This window comes from Oncorhynchus keta, chromosome 12, assembly GCF_023373465.1.
Source record: "Oncorhynchus keta strain PuntledgeMale-10-30-2019 chromosome 12, Oket_V2, whole genome shotgun sequence".
Classification (NCBI taxonomy): domain Eukaryota; kingdom Metazoa; phylum Chordata; class Actinopteri; order Salmoniformes; family Salmonidae; genus Oncorhynchus; species Oncorhynchus keta.
Window position 1 is genome coordinate 16,545,071 of NC_068432.1, and position 16,547 is coordinate 16,561,617.

A 16,547-nucleotide genomic window follows, 5' to 3' on the forward strand; every position below is an offset into this window, starting at 1 on the left:
AATGTCATAGACTGAAAAAGAGCAAGATGGCCCATCTTTCCTTCTCACCACTATTGCACCAAAGCTCACTTAAACCACTTCCCAACCGCTTACACATGTTAACATACATGCATCCTTACCTGTAGGTACGTACCCCATTTATTCCTCATAATGACATAGAGCACATCTCTCTCCCTATACTTAGTCATGTCCCTGAAACATTATCCTATTATTATCCCAGACATCAAAGATCCCGGAACGTTTCTATGACACATTATCATGCCTGATTCACAGACAAAAGCGTTCCAGAATGTTCCTGTTGGGCTAACAGTGAAGCGGCAGTCTCCTCCTCTCATTGCAGGGGCTGGCAGGCAACAGTTAAGCACATTAGGCTGTGGAGAAGAACTGGAGGGACATGAAAAGAATAGGAAATGAAGACTGAGGCATACATTTATCTGCACTTATGCAATCCACACAGACCCAGACTTGCACTTTTTTAAACTTTGCGTCTTTGTGCATTTAAAAAACAATGTTTTTCTTCTGGACTGGCACTGTAATCGTGATGGGTGGTGTCGCTTCCGTCTCATCTGTTTTGTCTATTTACATGTTTTTGTAATGTTTTTTTTTCATATTTCAAGGATGAAATGCATGGAGACTATCCGAATGGATGATGTAACTAATTGGAGGGGCCGCAATGTTTGCTCCCTCTACAGACGGCTATATTTGTCCCCTAATACAGGACTAGTAAAGGCCCAGTGCACTACTTTTAGGAAAAACTCATTATTTCCCAAAATATATATTTTTATTATATAATTTTTTTAAATTACGATTTTCAGGAGGTACTGCAGAACCCTCAGCACCCCTACTATGCTGGTATCCATGGAGACCAAGGTTGCAACTGCCAGCCAGCCGTATGGAGAGCCTAGCAGCTAGTTTGCCCTCTTGATAGAAGTAGCTGACGGACAATGACAACAAATACCAGCTGCCAAGCGGGCATAACAACAAAAGGTCCATATTCGGCGGGCTAGGAAGCAAGAATGTATTTGTCACATGCACCGAATCTTACAGTAAAATGCTTACTTACAAGCCCTTAACCAACGATGCCGTTTTAAGAAAATACCAACAAAAAAGTAAGAGATAAGAATAACAAATAATTAAAAGCAGCAGTAAATAACAATAGCAGGGCTATGGGTACCGGTACAGTCGATGCGCGGGGGCACCGGTGTCGAGGTAATATGTACATGTAGGTAGAGTTATTAAAGTGACTGCATAGATGATAACAGAGAGTAGCAGCAGCATAGAAGGGGGGGGGGGCATTTGATTAGCTGTTCAGGAGTCTTAAGGCTTGAGGGTAGAAGCTGTTTAGAAGCCTCTCGGGAAATATTTTTTTATTTTTTATTGTTGAAGCACACCAGACAAATTCCCTCACAGGAAAATAAAGACAGGTGGTCAGTCAACCCTACCGGGAGAGATACTGTGGGTAAGTAATAGATATTGTGGTTTCACAATAAAATAAAACTGCGAGAGCATTCATTAGTGTGCAGGTATTCTTCATTAGTTTAGTTTTGATACTGTAGGTCTGGATGTGCATACACTGCTTTAGCGCTACTGTGTGTACAGGCTTTTGCTCTAGCACTGCTCTAAAACCTGATTCTGTTGGTCAGCTGCTCCTCAGGACCTTAATTAGCTGAATCATGTGTGTCAAAATGATCTATGCTACACCTGCCTTAATGAACTCCTTGCGTGGTGGTGGAGGTGTGTGAGACTCTATCTGTGTGTATCACCATTGTGTGTGTACACTGTCTATCTTCACTGTGCGTGCACGTCCATTGTGTGTGTGTTCACTATGTGTATACTTTCCTCATGGCCCCTGCACGGGCAGGGTAATTCTTCCTCATCTACAGCCTGTGTGCCATTATGATGTGACGTGGTCAGGTCGGAAGTTGTGATATCTGTGGAAAGCCTCTTTCTGTCTCTCTCTCTCTCACTGACCCACTCCCCCTGTTGTCATCTTATGTCATAACGTGCCCCAGTTTAACAGAGATTGCGATAGCATTAGCTAGTGTTGCACGGTATACCAAAGCTTCTGTACTTTTTCGATAATAGTACATGAAAAACCGTTTGTTTCTAAGATTTTTGTTACTGTCTGAACTTCTGTCCAATATGTCTCACGTTTTATACTGATTGAGGATCAAGTATGTCTATCTACTCAACCGATGGCCCCTTTATTCGTGCATACTTCGTGCCTGCTTCACTCATTGCTAGAGCTTGCTCCCCACTCATGGTGCACAGATGTTAACACACTGGAATAATGCAACACGACATGTACAACGGTTCAAACTGTTAATGACTCTTTACAAAACAATGTCCATACAGGCTAGAACACTTTACAATGTAAAATGACACCGATAGCTTCCAGCTTTGTAAGCTAACTTTCCTTGCTAGCTAACAGCTAAACGTCAATACACAAAATCGTCACCACTTAATTCCCCCTCGAACTGACGGTGTATGCATGTGCCTCGTTAATGACATGGGTCTGGGTCTTAAAGAGACAGCGCACACTTCTATTAAGTAAGAGATTGCTACTTATCTTCTCTTTGTTCATCAGTACAATAAAATAAGTCCCAAATGGAAGGGAAAGATATTTTTTGTAATCTGTAGCCCCGTGAAATCAGCCTAAACAACCTCAACTCAATGGATGCACACACTCCTATTGAATATGTATTCACCTGTATTGTGAATAGACCAAGGCTACATATTGATTAACCCACTTTATCAATAGAGATTTACCATTCAAATAAATTACCATTATGTTGTTACGTAGTTATATTCATAAAACAAAGTCTTATTGATTGTATGATTGTATAATGTATGTATTACCACCCTGCATACCACTGCTGTCTTGCTACTGAAGCTAAGCAGGGTTGGTCCTTGTCAGTACCATAATGGGAGACCAGATGCTGCTGGAAGTGGTGTTGGAGGGCCAGTAGGAGGCACTCTTTCCTCTGTTCTAAAAATATCCCAATGCCCCAGGACACTGCCCTTTGTAGGGTGCCGTCTTTCAGATGGGATGTTAAACTGGTGTCCTGACTAAATTCCCAATCTGGCCCTCAAAGCATCACGGTCAACTAATAATACCCAGTTTACAATTGGCTCATTCATCCCCCTCCTCTCCCCTGTAACTATTCACCCGGTCGTTGCTGTAAATGAGAACGTGTTCTCAGTCAACTTACCTGGTAAAATAACGGATAAATAAAAATACATGGTTGTCTCTGACAAATGGATGATATTGAATTCAAAAGATGCCCAACGATTGAACAGAGCAGTAGCTTAGTTTATCTGCCTGAATCAAGTGCCATTCTGTGACTTTAGCTAATACGTTGTGTTTACTTTTGCCGTGGTCTTGCTTTGGTATCAAGTATCGTGATGGTATCATGATACTAAACCTGGTATCGGTATTGAAGTCGAAATTCTGCTATCTTGACAACACTAGCTAGCATGTCACCTTATATATGCTGAATAAGAAATTGGCCATTATGTTAATTGGAAAACTTTGAAAATGTGTTTATAATTTAAATTTGAAAGTGAATTTACCTACCAATCAGGTGAGGTTTTCATTCAAGCCTGCTTTGTCTTTTCCACCTCACACTTTTGCATGTACTTCCGATGTAGTCTACTTATATTCTGTCAATTCTTTTCTCGTATCTTCTATTAAAATCAAATCAAGTCAATGTGTTTGAGTACATGCAAATAAAGTGAATGTAAGTAATTGCCCTTTTTTTGTGCTTTCTGTTCTCCCAGGGCCACCGTTCATTGTGTCTCCTCCCCAGAACCTGACGGTGAACATATCCCAAGACGCCAAGCTGGACTGCCTAGCTGAGGCCTACCCCGGGAACCTCACATACACCTGGTTCTGGGAGGATGACAATGTCTTCTTCAAGAAGTAAAGTTATGATCGGGTTCATTACTGTTCCATCCCCCATCCCCCACCCCACACACTACCACGCTGGCCACATTGAATAAGCTCCCAGGCAGCATTTGGCTCGCGTGGCTGTAGTTTGAGACCCCTGCTATACATAGTCTGAGTTTTATGATGCATTGTTGCTATGAAATGTGTTATCATAATATATTCTGTACCATCCCGCCACTTTCATAATTGTTTGTAATGTGGACTATTTTGGGGTATTTTGTCTAATGTAGAATATATTGAGGAGATTATGTCAGGGATATAATGTGTTTGTGTGCTTGTGTTCATGCGTGCATCCATGCATGCGTTTAGCGTGCATCCATGCATGCGTTTAGCATCCATGCATGCGCTTAGCATCCATGCATGCGTTTAGCGTGCATCCATGCGTTTAGCATCCATGCATGCGTTTAGCGTGCATCCATGCATGCGTTTAGCGTGCATCCATGCATGCGTTTAGCGTGCATCCATCCATGCGTTTAGCGTGCATCCATGCGTTTAGCGTGCATCCATGCGTTTAGCGTGCATGCGTGAACCTCAGGGCACAGGGTCAGCCTGTAATCTGATTGGGCCCATCACTGTCTGACCATATTCACGTGATGTGTGTGTTTTTACATGTTTTACCTTTGTTTAACCAGGAAGGGCTCATTGGTATTTGAAGTCTCTTTTACAAGAGCGTCCTGGCCAAGATAGGCAGCACCTAGTCTTTACACAATTACAGACAGACAACATGAAAAACTACAGGTAATCTAGTAAAAAACGACAGAATTCACAAGAGCATAACAAAATCATAAAACAGCTAATTGAAAACATTCACAGGTCAGGGAATCAGCCTCAAAATCCTTCATCAATGATTTAAAAACATAAATCGGGACAAGTTCTTCCAGTGTGTGTGTGTGTTCCACTAAAAAGGTCTTCTAGGATAGGCACATCTCCTGCTACAGGCCATGACATCTTCATTGTCTATCACAAAGTGCTTCAGACAAAGAAAATGTAGTTGACAGTTTATTTTAAACATGTTCCATAGCTAGCACAACAAGGAACAGCAGCAACCATTCATGGACTGAGTTCAAAACTCTATAAGGATATGTCAAAATGTGTTGTTGTCATGTCAATGTGGACATCCTCTAATACACTAGCTTACATTCATGGGTCCATGTATACATTAGTGTGTTTGGTCATCTAAGTCCTACTTGTGCATGCACGCAGTGACATTTGAGAGACATTGAAGTACTCTGAAATAAAATCCTGCCCCAACTCACATACACAATAAATATGGAATGCGCAACACATTCAAGTTCTCTCATTTGAGACCCTTACACAGAGAAGGTGTTATGAGTTCTCGGGTTACCCGCGTTATTGTGCTTTTCTTCCTCCTCACATGAAGTGATGATGCAGTAGCATAAGAGAGGTGTTGAAAAATATTGAAAGAGAGGCAGGTAAAGAGGTACATGCACAGTGTAGCTTATGTAAGCAAAGTAGGGAATGGGGGGAGAATGTCAGAGGGAAACTAGTTAGACTGAAGTGGAGGGAGGTCGGGAAGGAGTAGAGATGGGACGAGAAACCGAAAATGACTGACACTAGCATTCCCTTCCTCTTATCAAAGCATTTTGCTTACCTCTGTCATTTTCTGTGATTTTGCTATACAATGTTTCTGTAGATTGTGGGCTGCTGACTCTCACTCTCTCTTCCAAATGGGCAAGTGGAGGAGGGAGAGCTGCATTCTGAGAAGCACAAGCATATGACCGTTGCTCAAAATGCTATTGCGTGAAAAATACTATACTACAACTACTGTTGTTTTAGTGGCAGAGAGGAGAGTCAAAGCTTTCTGTGAGTATGTCATGTATTTCTCATGTTCAATGCACCACTTTACAACCGGAGTAGTCTGTGGTTAGTATGGTTTTGAGCCGAGCGGAGCGCACCATTTGCAGTGAATAGGCCTACAGTATATCAAGTAGCCTAGGCCTAGTGTTGGAAAGTTTTTGTAGGACATTAGCCTAAATTTACTGATTAATCAATTTGCCTACATGGCTATCTAACGACACTATCATATTTAGAGTTAGCAACATAGCTTAGTGTTTTGAGTTCTCACTTCCCCAGGGGTTGAATAATATAACCTATAGACCATTATGGGCAAAGATGTGTGCAAGTTCTCTGAAGAGCCAAAAATAAATCTGATCATTCTGCATCTATTTTGGCAGGTTGCCTACCAAAATATCAATCAAGCATTTCCTGGATATGTTTGATGAAATAGCTTACTTTTTGAATCGTAGGCTACCATCTCAGTTGTTTTACTTGGCGCTGGAAAAAGATTGTCTAGAGCCCTGCCCGAAAATGTAAAGTAACTTTCAGCTCTAGCACCTCGCGGAAAAAAAAGGTATTTCATGTAATTTAGCGCTGATTCATTGTTATCCCTGAAGAATAGGTCAATTTATCTGTCTATATCGTCCAGCTCTAGGAAGGAGGTAGAGGGACACGAGAGAAGGAAGATAGAGAAAATAAGAGAGTCAGTCAGGGAAGGTGGAAGAGGATTGGGCGGCGTCACCATAATGTAGACAGAAATACAGTGAGCAGATAAAGATAGAGATAGAAAAAGGTAGAACAACATACTGGCTCTACGTACTCACACACACACATACACAGTGCCTTCAGAAAGTATTCACACCCCTTGACTTGTTCTACATTTTAGAGTTGGCTTACACACAATACCCCATAATATTGTTTTTAGACATTTTTACAAATTAATGAAAAGCTGAAATGTCTTGACTCAATAATAATTCAAACCCTTTGTTATTGCAAGCCTAAATAAGTTCAGGAATAAACATTTGCTTAACATGTCCTATAATAACTAGCATGCAATAATAGTGTTTAACATGATTTTTTAATGACATCTCATCTCTGGACCCCACAAATATAATTGTCTGTAAGGTCCCTCAGTCGAGCAGTGAATGTCAAACACAGATTCAACCACAAAGTCCCGGGAGGTTTTCCAATGCCTCGCAAAGAAGAGCACCTATTGCTAGATGGGTAAAAAAAGAAGCAGACATTGAATATCCCTTTGAGCATGGAGAAGTTATTAATTACACTTTGGATTGTGTATCAATACACCCAGTCACTACAAAGATACAGGCATCCTTCCTAACTCAGTTGCCGGAAAGGAAAGAAACCGCTCAGCGATTTCACCATGAGGCCAATGGTGAATTAAAAAAGTTACAGAGTTTAATGGCTGTGATAGGAGAAAACGGAGGATGGAACAACAACATTGTAGTTACTCCACAATACTAACCTAAATGACAGAATGAAAAGAAGGAAGCCGGTACAGAATAATAAATATTCCAAAACATGAACATGAATCCAAAACAAGAAATACTGAGAAAAATGTGGCAAAGCAATTCACTTTATATCCTAAATACAAAGTGTTATGTTTGGGGCAAATTCAATACAACACACTATCCATATTTCCAAGCATAGTGGTGGCTGTATCATGTTATTGGTATGCTTGGATTCAAGGATTTTTTTTTACATAATGGCGCTAAGCACAGGCAAAGTCCTAGAGAAAAACCTGGTTGTCTGCTTTCCATCAGACACTGGGAATGATGAATTCACCTTTCAGCAGGACAATAACCTAAAACACAAATATACACTGGAGTTGCTAACCAATAGGACATTGAATGTTCCTGAGTGGTTCCAGTTTTGAAATAAAATCGGCTTGAAAATCTATGGCAAGACTTGAAAATGGCTGTCTAGCAATGATTAACAACCATCTTGACAGAGCTTGAAAATGTAAAACAAATCCAGGTGTGCAAAGCTCTTAGAGTCTTACCCAGAAAAACTCACAGCTGTAATCGCTGCCAACAATGATTATAACATGTATTGAATCGGGTGTGATTTGCAAAAGTGTCTAAAAACATGTTTTCACTTTCATTATGGGATATTGTGTGTAGATAATTGAGATTTCTTTGTAATCCATTTTGAGTTCAGGCTGTAACACAACAAAATGTGGACTACGTCAATGGTTATGAATCCTTTCTGAAGGAACTGTACGTTTATGCCAAACACGCATCACAACTGCTGCTACCAGACTCTTATTTGCTATTGCTAATACTGCACAATGTAAACACATGCCCCCCCCCCCCCAATCTCACCTTCCCTGATACATGTGTAAATATTGGAATATATATTGTGCCTTCCTGTATTCTACTGATGCTAAAATGTTTATTCAATTCTATTTATTTTATGTTTTCGTATTCTTATCTTTTATCATTTCTCATTGTTGTTGCATTGTCGAGAAGGAACCTGCAAGTAAGCATTTAGTTGGACAGTTTATACCACGTGTATCCTGTACATATGATATGGCTAGTAACACTTGAAACTTGATAGAAGACCCCCCTAACCACCACCACCTCTTGTCCCTAGAGACAGGAATATCTAGTGACACAGTGCTTGTGTCATTCCACGCTCCACTAGCTGTGATTATGGGCCACCCACTGAGCCCCCAGCCATCCTACGTCCACTCATGCGTGGCCTGTACACTCTATAGAACAAAATAGGATCTTATGGGCTTTTTCAACCCGCCCAGAGAAGGAACTTCCTAAGTGGAAGGGAGATGGGGAGCAAGGAGAGACAATGGAAGAGCCCTCATTTGGCTATAAGGAGACGGTTTATCTGTTATTGTAGGACAGGGAAGTTGAGAAAATAGTAATGCTAATGATATTTGAAAATTATTCAACACTCTATGCCACTTGGGCACTGTCCTGAAGAAGCATTGTGAAGCCACATAATTTCAGCCTCACTATTCTGTGTTATTTTTCATAGTCACACGTCTGTCTTAGTCATTAGCCAGGTTTCCATCCAACCATTTCATGCTAATGAATTACCAGATGGCTGCCGCTTGAAAAGATTCACGACAGTCCTGATGGAAACCAGGAATTATTGGTAAAAAAATGATCGACAAAACAAAATACGCAAGGGTGGATAATTATTTTGTCTTTGAAATGGATTATTATGCGACAATTTTGGTAGAAACGCCTTTATGTGCAAATACTGATATAATTACCATCATATCGAAGTAAACGTGGAGTAGCGCGATGTTACGTTGTAGGACTACCATCATGACTTGGAAAAGCATTGAGTTTATGGGTAGATGAAATAAGTTATGATGAACTTCAAATTGTGATTAAGTGCATGATGATCATTCACATTTCCTGAACGCTGGTGACATGATGATTGGTGCTTGGCTGCCAATTATCAGGTCAAATGATCTTGCTCTTATTGATATCTCATCAAATAACCTACCTACCCTGTCCACTTTACCAGCGAACTGTTGTCTAGAGAGAAACCGTTTTTATGACAGATCCATCAGTAGAGTTGAAAATGCAATACGAACACATTGTTCTTCTGTTTTTTATATTCAGTACATGGGAATTAAGTGGGAATTAAGTGGGAATTAAGTGGGAATTAAGTGGGAATTAAGTGGGAATTAAGTGGGAATTAAGCGCAACAGTGTTTATGTGCACCAGTCATCACCTTTTTATCCGTAACAAGTCAGTTTGATGGAAACACACCTCTGGTAGGAAAATGTGCATATTGTTTTTATGCATATTTTAGAATAGTCAGGTCGCCAATTGGATGGAAACCTAGCTATTTGGGCATATCTTAACTTCCACTTAAATGGAATTTTCACCTAGTCTCACCTAGTTGACGTTAATGCATAATAAAGTGACAATTGTACTTGTGGAAGTGGTTATAGGCTCTATATTGATGCTCTTCCATCCCTTCTCTGCAGTGGACTGAGGGACAGAGTCAGTATTCTGGTGGACGGCTCACTCATCATCAGCGGTGTGAAGCCAGAAGATGCTGGGAGATTCACCTGTAGCCCCAGCAACAGCCTGGGCCAGCCCCCGTCCGCCTGGGCCCAGGTCACAGTGCAATGTGAGTGTCTGGCCCTATCCTCTACAGTCAACCCCTACCCCTTATGTACTTGTGTTCATTAGAACACACAGAGCTACTGGGTGTACACTACAGCAAGATCCATCCTAACGAACATACCTAATTCTGCTCATCAGCCATACAAAGGACATTGGCTGATCCTAGATCTGTACCTATAAGAGCAACTTGAACCTGCAGCTGTGCTGTCGAGCGGTCCCACTGCAACTGAGTACACTCAGTCCTGCTGATGCTGTTCTCTACCTAATCTACTTAATGAGTGTTATACTTTACCTACCCACCCTAATGAGCCGCAAAGAGAGCTTGGGATTATAAAATATAAAAGTTTCCTGCATTTTTACACAATCCAATATGCCGTCTCGAATTTAGAACAAAAAGTAAGCAAAAATGCCCAAAGTCATCAAGCTAGGTAAGAGATCATTATTAAATATGTTTAAGTGATTAATAAGACTGAAGTAGATCAAAGGTAATTCAATAATAAATATTGTTGCACCTTTAACCAATAGCCTAACAAAATAACAACTCTTGAAAAAACAAAGACTTTTGATTGTTGATTAAGACGTCCTCTATATCAAATTTCAGCCTGACCGACCATCCAGCTCGAGCCGCCTGCATGTCCGACCCCCAGCAGTCTAGTCAATAACTCAACTCTTTCCGGACACAATTTCCTTCCCAGTTCACATATTTAAGTTTTTTTTTCATTCACAAGGGAAAGGTTTGGAAACACAAAACAAAAGAAAAAACACATACACCTCAAATATACATTAACAAACAGAAACAGCAAATCCTTCTTATAATTAATATCATAGGACTAATAGTACTGTAGAGCACTTTTTACTTGCACACAATAAAGCTGCCCCGTCCTGTCCTTAGGGGTCCACCACCCTGCAGCAGAGCCCTGTTAGGTTCTCATTTCTCAGAGTAAATAACTCACAGACACTAGAGAAGCTTAACCAAGTTTAATTCTTCCCAAAGGGTCGTTACAGCTGTAATTCAGACAACACAAAATATTCACACAAGCACTGATATTTAACCCTTTCTCCTAGGCTGAGTCTCCTCCTCCACAACTGAACATCCAATGCATCTCTGTTGCTAGACAGAACCTAAGTGATACCTGTTCTTCCTCACTTCATCTAACCTGACTTCTACCCCAAAGTGCTCACTCCTCCCCAACTCAAGGCTGTCATGGTTATTGATACAAGACTGTTTCCTCTCCTCCCAGAGGATCCCTAATGGCTAACAATAACATATCCTGACAATATAAACGTTATACATTACCCAGTCTCCCTCAGTGGCATTGTTAGTTTCCTAGATCTCCACCCAACACATTCCAAAGCCATCTGTCTTTCCACAGAAAACCATTAACTTCTGACATAAAACCCAGTCTTTTTCACTCCTTATATTCTATGCTTTTGATCTATCATGTATTTAATATCTCAATGTTCAAAGTTTAGCCTGAATCCGACAGTCCCTCCTCTTGAACAATAGCGTCCTAATGTTCAATTTATATGAACTTGGAAATGACTTCTAAATGGACAAACGAGGATAATAAAACATGAATTAAAAAAACTATCAAATGGTTATAAATGAACAAAAAATGATGACAAACATTCAACGTGAGGTTTACAAACTCAGAGACTTATGGCCTCTGTACTATCATCACATCATACACACTTTTATTTCCATCTCTCATCACATAACAAAATGCCATTCCAGATGAATCTGCTGTCTTGTTCCATGTCAGATGGAACACTTTTTTGTTTCTCCACATTCTCCTTCTGGTTCCTAAGAGAGTGATAGCATAAGACTTGGAGAGCAACAAAAAGACACAAAACATAACAGTATTAACAATGTGATAAGCTATGCATAATTATATATGCATGACAACCCAAAGTTTGAAAACATGACAATTCCCACTCTGTGTTAGCCTGACTATGTCTTCAGGATACTTTTCTGTTGAGGTTGGCAAAAATGAATGCTTTAAAAAAGCTTCCTCATGCTTTCACCCAGTCTTCCCCATCAGACTACAGGATCCAAGAGGTGTTCCCAAGCCATGTCATCACTTTATCCATCTTTCTCCATAGCCACCAGATATATAGTTGAAGTTGGACGTTTACATACACCTTAGCCAAATACATTTAAACTCAGTTTTCACAATTCCTGACATTTAATCCAAGAAAAACGTCCCTGTCTTAGGTCAGTTAGGATCACCACTTTATTTTAAGAATGTGAAATGTCAAAATAATAGTAGAGAGAATGATTTATTTATTTATTTCAGCTTTTATTTCTTTCATCACATTCCCAGTGGGTCACAAGTTTACATACACTCAATTAGTATTTGGTAGCATTGCCTTTAAATTGTTTCACTTGGGTCAAACGTTTTGGGAAGCCTTCCACAACCTTCCCACAATAAGTTGGGTGAATTTTGGCCCATTCCTTCTGACAGAGCTGGTGTAACTGAGTCGGGTTTGTTAGGCCTCCTTGCTCGCACACGCTTTTTCAGTTTTGCCCACAAATTTACTATGGGATTGAGGTCAGGGCTTTGTGATGGCCACTCCAATACCTTGACTTTGTTGTCCTTAAGCCTTTTTTTTACAACTTTGGAAGTATGCTTGGGGTCATTGTCCATTTAGAAGACCCATTTGCGACCAAGCTTTAACTTCCCGACTGATGTCTTGAGATGTTGCTTCAATATATCCACATAATTTTCCTCCCTCATGATGCCATCTATTTTGTGAAGTGCACCAGTCCCTCCTGCAGCAAAGCACCCCCACAACATGATGCTGCCACCCCCTGGCTTCATGGTTGGGATGGTGTACTTCGGCTTGCAAGACTCCCCCTTTTTCCTCCAAACATAACGATGGTCATTATGACCAAACAGTTCTATTTTTTTTCAACAGACCAGAGGACATTTCTCCAAAAAGTATGATCTTTGTCCCCATGTGCAGTTGCAAACCATAGTCTGGCTTTTTTTATGGCAGGTTTAAGAGCAGTGGTTTTTTCATTGATGTGCGGCCTTTCAGATTATGTCCATGTAGGACTCGTCTTACTGTGGATATAGATACTTTTGTACCTGTTTCCTCCAGCATCTTCACAAGGTCCTTTGCTGTTGTTCTGGGATTGATTTGCACTTTTCGCACCACAGTACGTTCATCTCTAGGAGACAGAATGCGTCTCCTTCCTGAGAGGTATGACTGCTGTGTGGTCCCATGGTGTTTATACTTGCGTACTATTGTTTGTATAGATGAACTTGGTACCTTCAGGCATTTGGAAATTGCTCCCAATGATGATCCAGACTTGTGGAGGTATACAATTTATTTTGATTTTCCCATGATGTCAAGCAAAGAGGCACTGAGTTTGAAGGTAGGCCTTGAAATACATCTACAGGTACATCTCCAATTGACTCAAATGATGTCAATTAGCCTATCAGAGGCTTCTAAAGCCATGACATCATTTTCTGGAATTTTCCAAGCTGTTTAAAGGCACATTCAGCGTAGTGTATGTAAACTGCTGACCCACTGGAATTGTGATACAATTATTATATGTGAAATAATCAGTCTGTAAACAATTGTTGTAAAAATGACTTGTGTCCTGCACAAAGTGGATGTCCTTACCGACTTGCCTAAACTGTAGTCTGTTAACAAGAAACTGGTGGAGGGGTTGAAGAATGAGTTTTAATGACTCCAACCTAAGTGTATGTAAACTTCCGACTTCAACTGTACATCAGCCATTTTCTGCTCTGCTTTTTGCTTTTACAAAGAGCGCAACTCATAGACACTGACCTAATGCTCAACCCCCTCTACTATTCACAGTTTAAGTTATGCCGCTGGCTGACACCATTCAAGCCATTAAGGGTTTGGAACTTTAAGTCCAATTATCTCAGAATCATCTTTTTGTAGATAGAACCTTCTAGTCAGTCCCAAGCTCTCAACAAGCCAAAGACAATTTTCCATCTTACTGTATGTACATTTGATGTAAGCTAATGCCTTTTGAATCTGAATACAGGAAATATGGCACTATATCTGGCCATGGTATAGAATAAGTTAGATAGAAACCCTCACTCTCTATCCACTGCACTGTGTAATTGATTGGAGGTTACATTGGACTCCAAGCCAATTCCAGACCTCCCAAGCTCGGCCAAGCGGGCATATTAGCCCCAACCCTGATCCATCCAACCACTACACACACTCTGTGTCTCTTAACCCCAACACATGCACACCAATGCTGGGAATCGTGCGGGTTAGAATTGAAACGGTGACCTTGAAGTCACTCTTCTTCCAGGTCACTCGAGTCACTTTCACATTCAGCAATATTCTCCATGCATGATACGCTCTATTTAGTTTTCGGTCACACTGGCATTGATTAATCAATATTATTCACAGCCCGCCTTTCATTTATGAGTCGTGACTTTCAAGTACGCCAGCCTCGTCGTTCCCCTGAGGTAAATCAGCCATATTGTATTCCAAATGAATGGAGGCAGGGATGAGCGTTGAGCACCAGTAATATCCATCCACTGGCGAGAAATGTGGCCCTGCGTCTGCGGGTAGTGATGACTCGTTTGGGTAGCCAAGGCAACAGACATTTTGCATTCCCCCACTCTCTCCTCATCTACGGCTCCAAATTGGATATTTATTTTCTCATGCGCCTGAGGAAGGGCAGGAGGGGCAGGCAGCACCAGTCAGGAGGGAGGGTAGCGAGCATTACATCATCGCTTTCAGAGACCAGACACTTTTTTGACACAGGCTACGGAGAGAGAGGGAGCTTTTTTCTCCCAAGTAGCGACCGATTTCCCAAAGCAAGTCACTGCCCGAGCCAGAATGCAGAGAGGCAGAGACATTTCTAGCTAGCCAATGCTGTTCTATTTTTAGAATTTGAATTATATTCTTATCTTCTGCCTGCCACTGAGGTCTTTTGACAGCTAACGGACTGCTGAGCGATTGACAATTAGGGCTGCGTAGTAGGTGTATAGTGTGATTATAGTAGGTGCATTGTGTGATTATAGTAGGTGCATAGTGTGATTATAGTAGGTGTATAGTGTGATTATAGTAGGTGTATAGTGTGATTATAGTAGGTGCATAGTGTGATTATAGTAGGTGCATAGTGTGATTATAGTAGGTGCATAGTGTGATTATAGTAGGTGTATAGTGTGATTATAGTAGGTGCATAGTGTGATTATAGTAGGTGTATAGTGTGATTATAATAGGTGCATAGTGTGATTATAGTAGGTGCATAGTGTGATTATAGTAGGTGCATAGTGTGATTATAGTAAGTGCATAGTGTGATTATAGTAGGTGCATAGTGTGATTATAGTAGGTGTATAGTGTGATTATAGTAGGTGCATAGTGTGATTATAGTAGGTGCATAGTGTGATTTATAGTAGGTGTATAGTGTGATTATAGTAGGTGTATAGTGTGATTATAGTAGGTGTATAGTGTGACTTTCTGGTTTCTGGGGGCATGGTGATGTACAGCCACACCCCTTTCTCAGGTTTATCGTTTTGCTGCCTTAAAATTACATCTAAAAAGGAATTAAACCATTTTTAAAAAAACAATGTCTAGATTGCATACATCTTCACACCCCAGAGTACATTTTTGGTGGAAGTACCTTTGACAGCCATTACAGCTGTGCATTTTTTTTTAACAAGATTCTACCAACTTTGCACAACTCTTATGGCTACAAATATACATTGTTTTTGTCAAAATTCCTCAAGCTCAATAAACTTTTTTGGGAATCATTGATAGACAGTAGTACACTTCAGTGCATTCAGAAAGTATTTAGTATTTCAGCTTTACTCTAAAATGTATTAAATACATTTTTTCCCTCATCAATCTAGACACAATACCCCATAATGACAAAGCAAAAACAGGTTTTTATACATTTTTGCAAATGTATTACAAATAAAAAACAGAAATTGTATTCTCAGACCCTTTGCTATGAGACTCGAAATTGAGCTCAGGTGCATCCTGTTTCCATTGACCATCCTTGAGATGTTTCTACAACTTGATTGGAGTCCACCTGTGGTAAGTTCAATTGATTGGAAATGATTTGGAAAGGCACACACCTGTCTATATAAGGTCCCACAGTTGACAGTGCATGTCAGAGCAAAAACCAATCCATGAGGTCGAAGGATTTGTCCGTAGAGCTCAGAGAAAAGACTGTCGAGGCACAGATCTGGGGAAGGGTCCCAAAAATGTTTGCCGCATCAAAGGTCCTCAAGAACACAGTGACCTGCATCATTCTTGAATGGAAGAAGTTTGGAACCACTCTTCTCGGAGTTGGTCGCCCGGCCAAACTGATAAATCGGGGGAGAAGAACCTTAGGGCCACTCCTCAGTAAAAGGCACATGACATGCTGCTTGGAGTTTGCCAAAAGGACTCCCAGACCATGAAAAACTAAATTCTCTGGTCTGTTGAAACCAAGATTGAGCTCTTTGGCCTGAATGCCAAGCGCCATGTCTGGAGGAAACCTGGCACCATCCATACGGTGAAGCATGATTGTGGGAGAATCATGCTGTGGGGTGTTTTTCCGCAGCAGGGAGACAAGTCAGGATTGAGGGAAAGATGAACGGAGCAACGTGCACAAAGATGCTCTATGAAAACCTGTTCCAGAGCGCTCAGGACCTCAGACTTGGGTGAAGGTTCACCTGCCAACAGGACAA

The 16,547-nt window shown here is 40.8% G+C and overlaps 1 protein-coding gene across 2 annotated transcripts in view; it reads left to right on the forward strand.

The window, feature by feature from the left end:
• igsf9bb (immunoglobulin superfamily, member 9Bb) overlaps positions 1-16,547 on the forward strand; it is a 197,757-nt gene that overhangs the window by 122,599 nt on the left and 58,611 nt on the right. For both annotated transcript variants that reach the window (XM_052457764.1, XM_052457765.1), the window contains exons 6-7: positions 3,781-3,922; positions 9,729-9,874. In XM_052457764.1, coding sequence (XP_052313724.1) covers positions 3,781-3,922; positions 9,729-9,874 — 288 coding nt within the window. The remainder of the gene's footprint in view (positions 1-3,780; positions 3,923-9,728; positions 9,875-16,547) is intronic.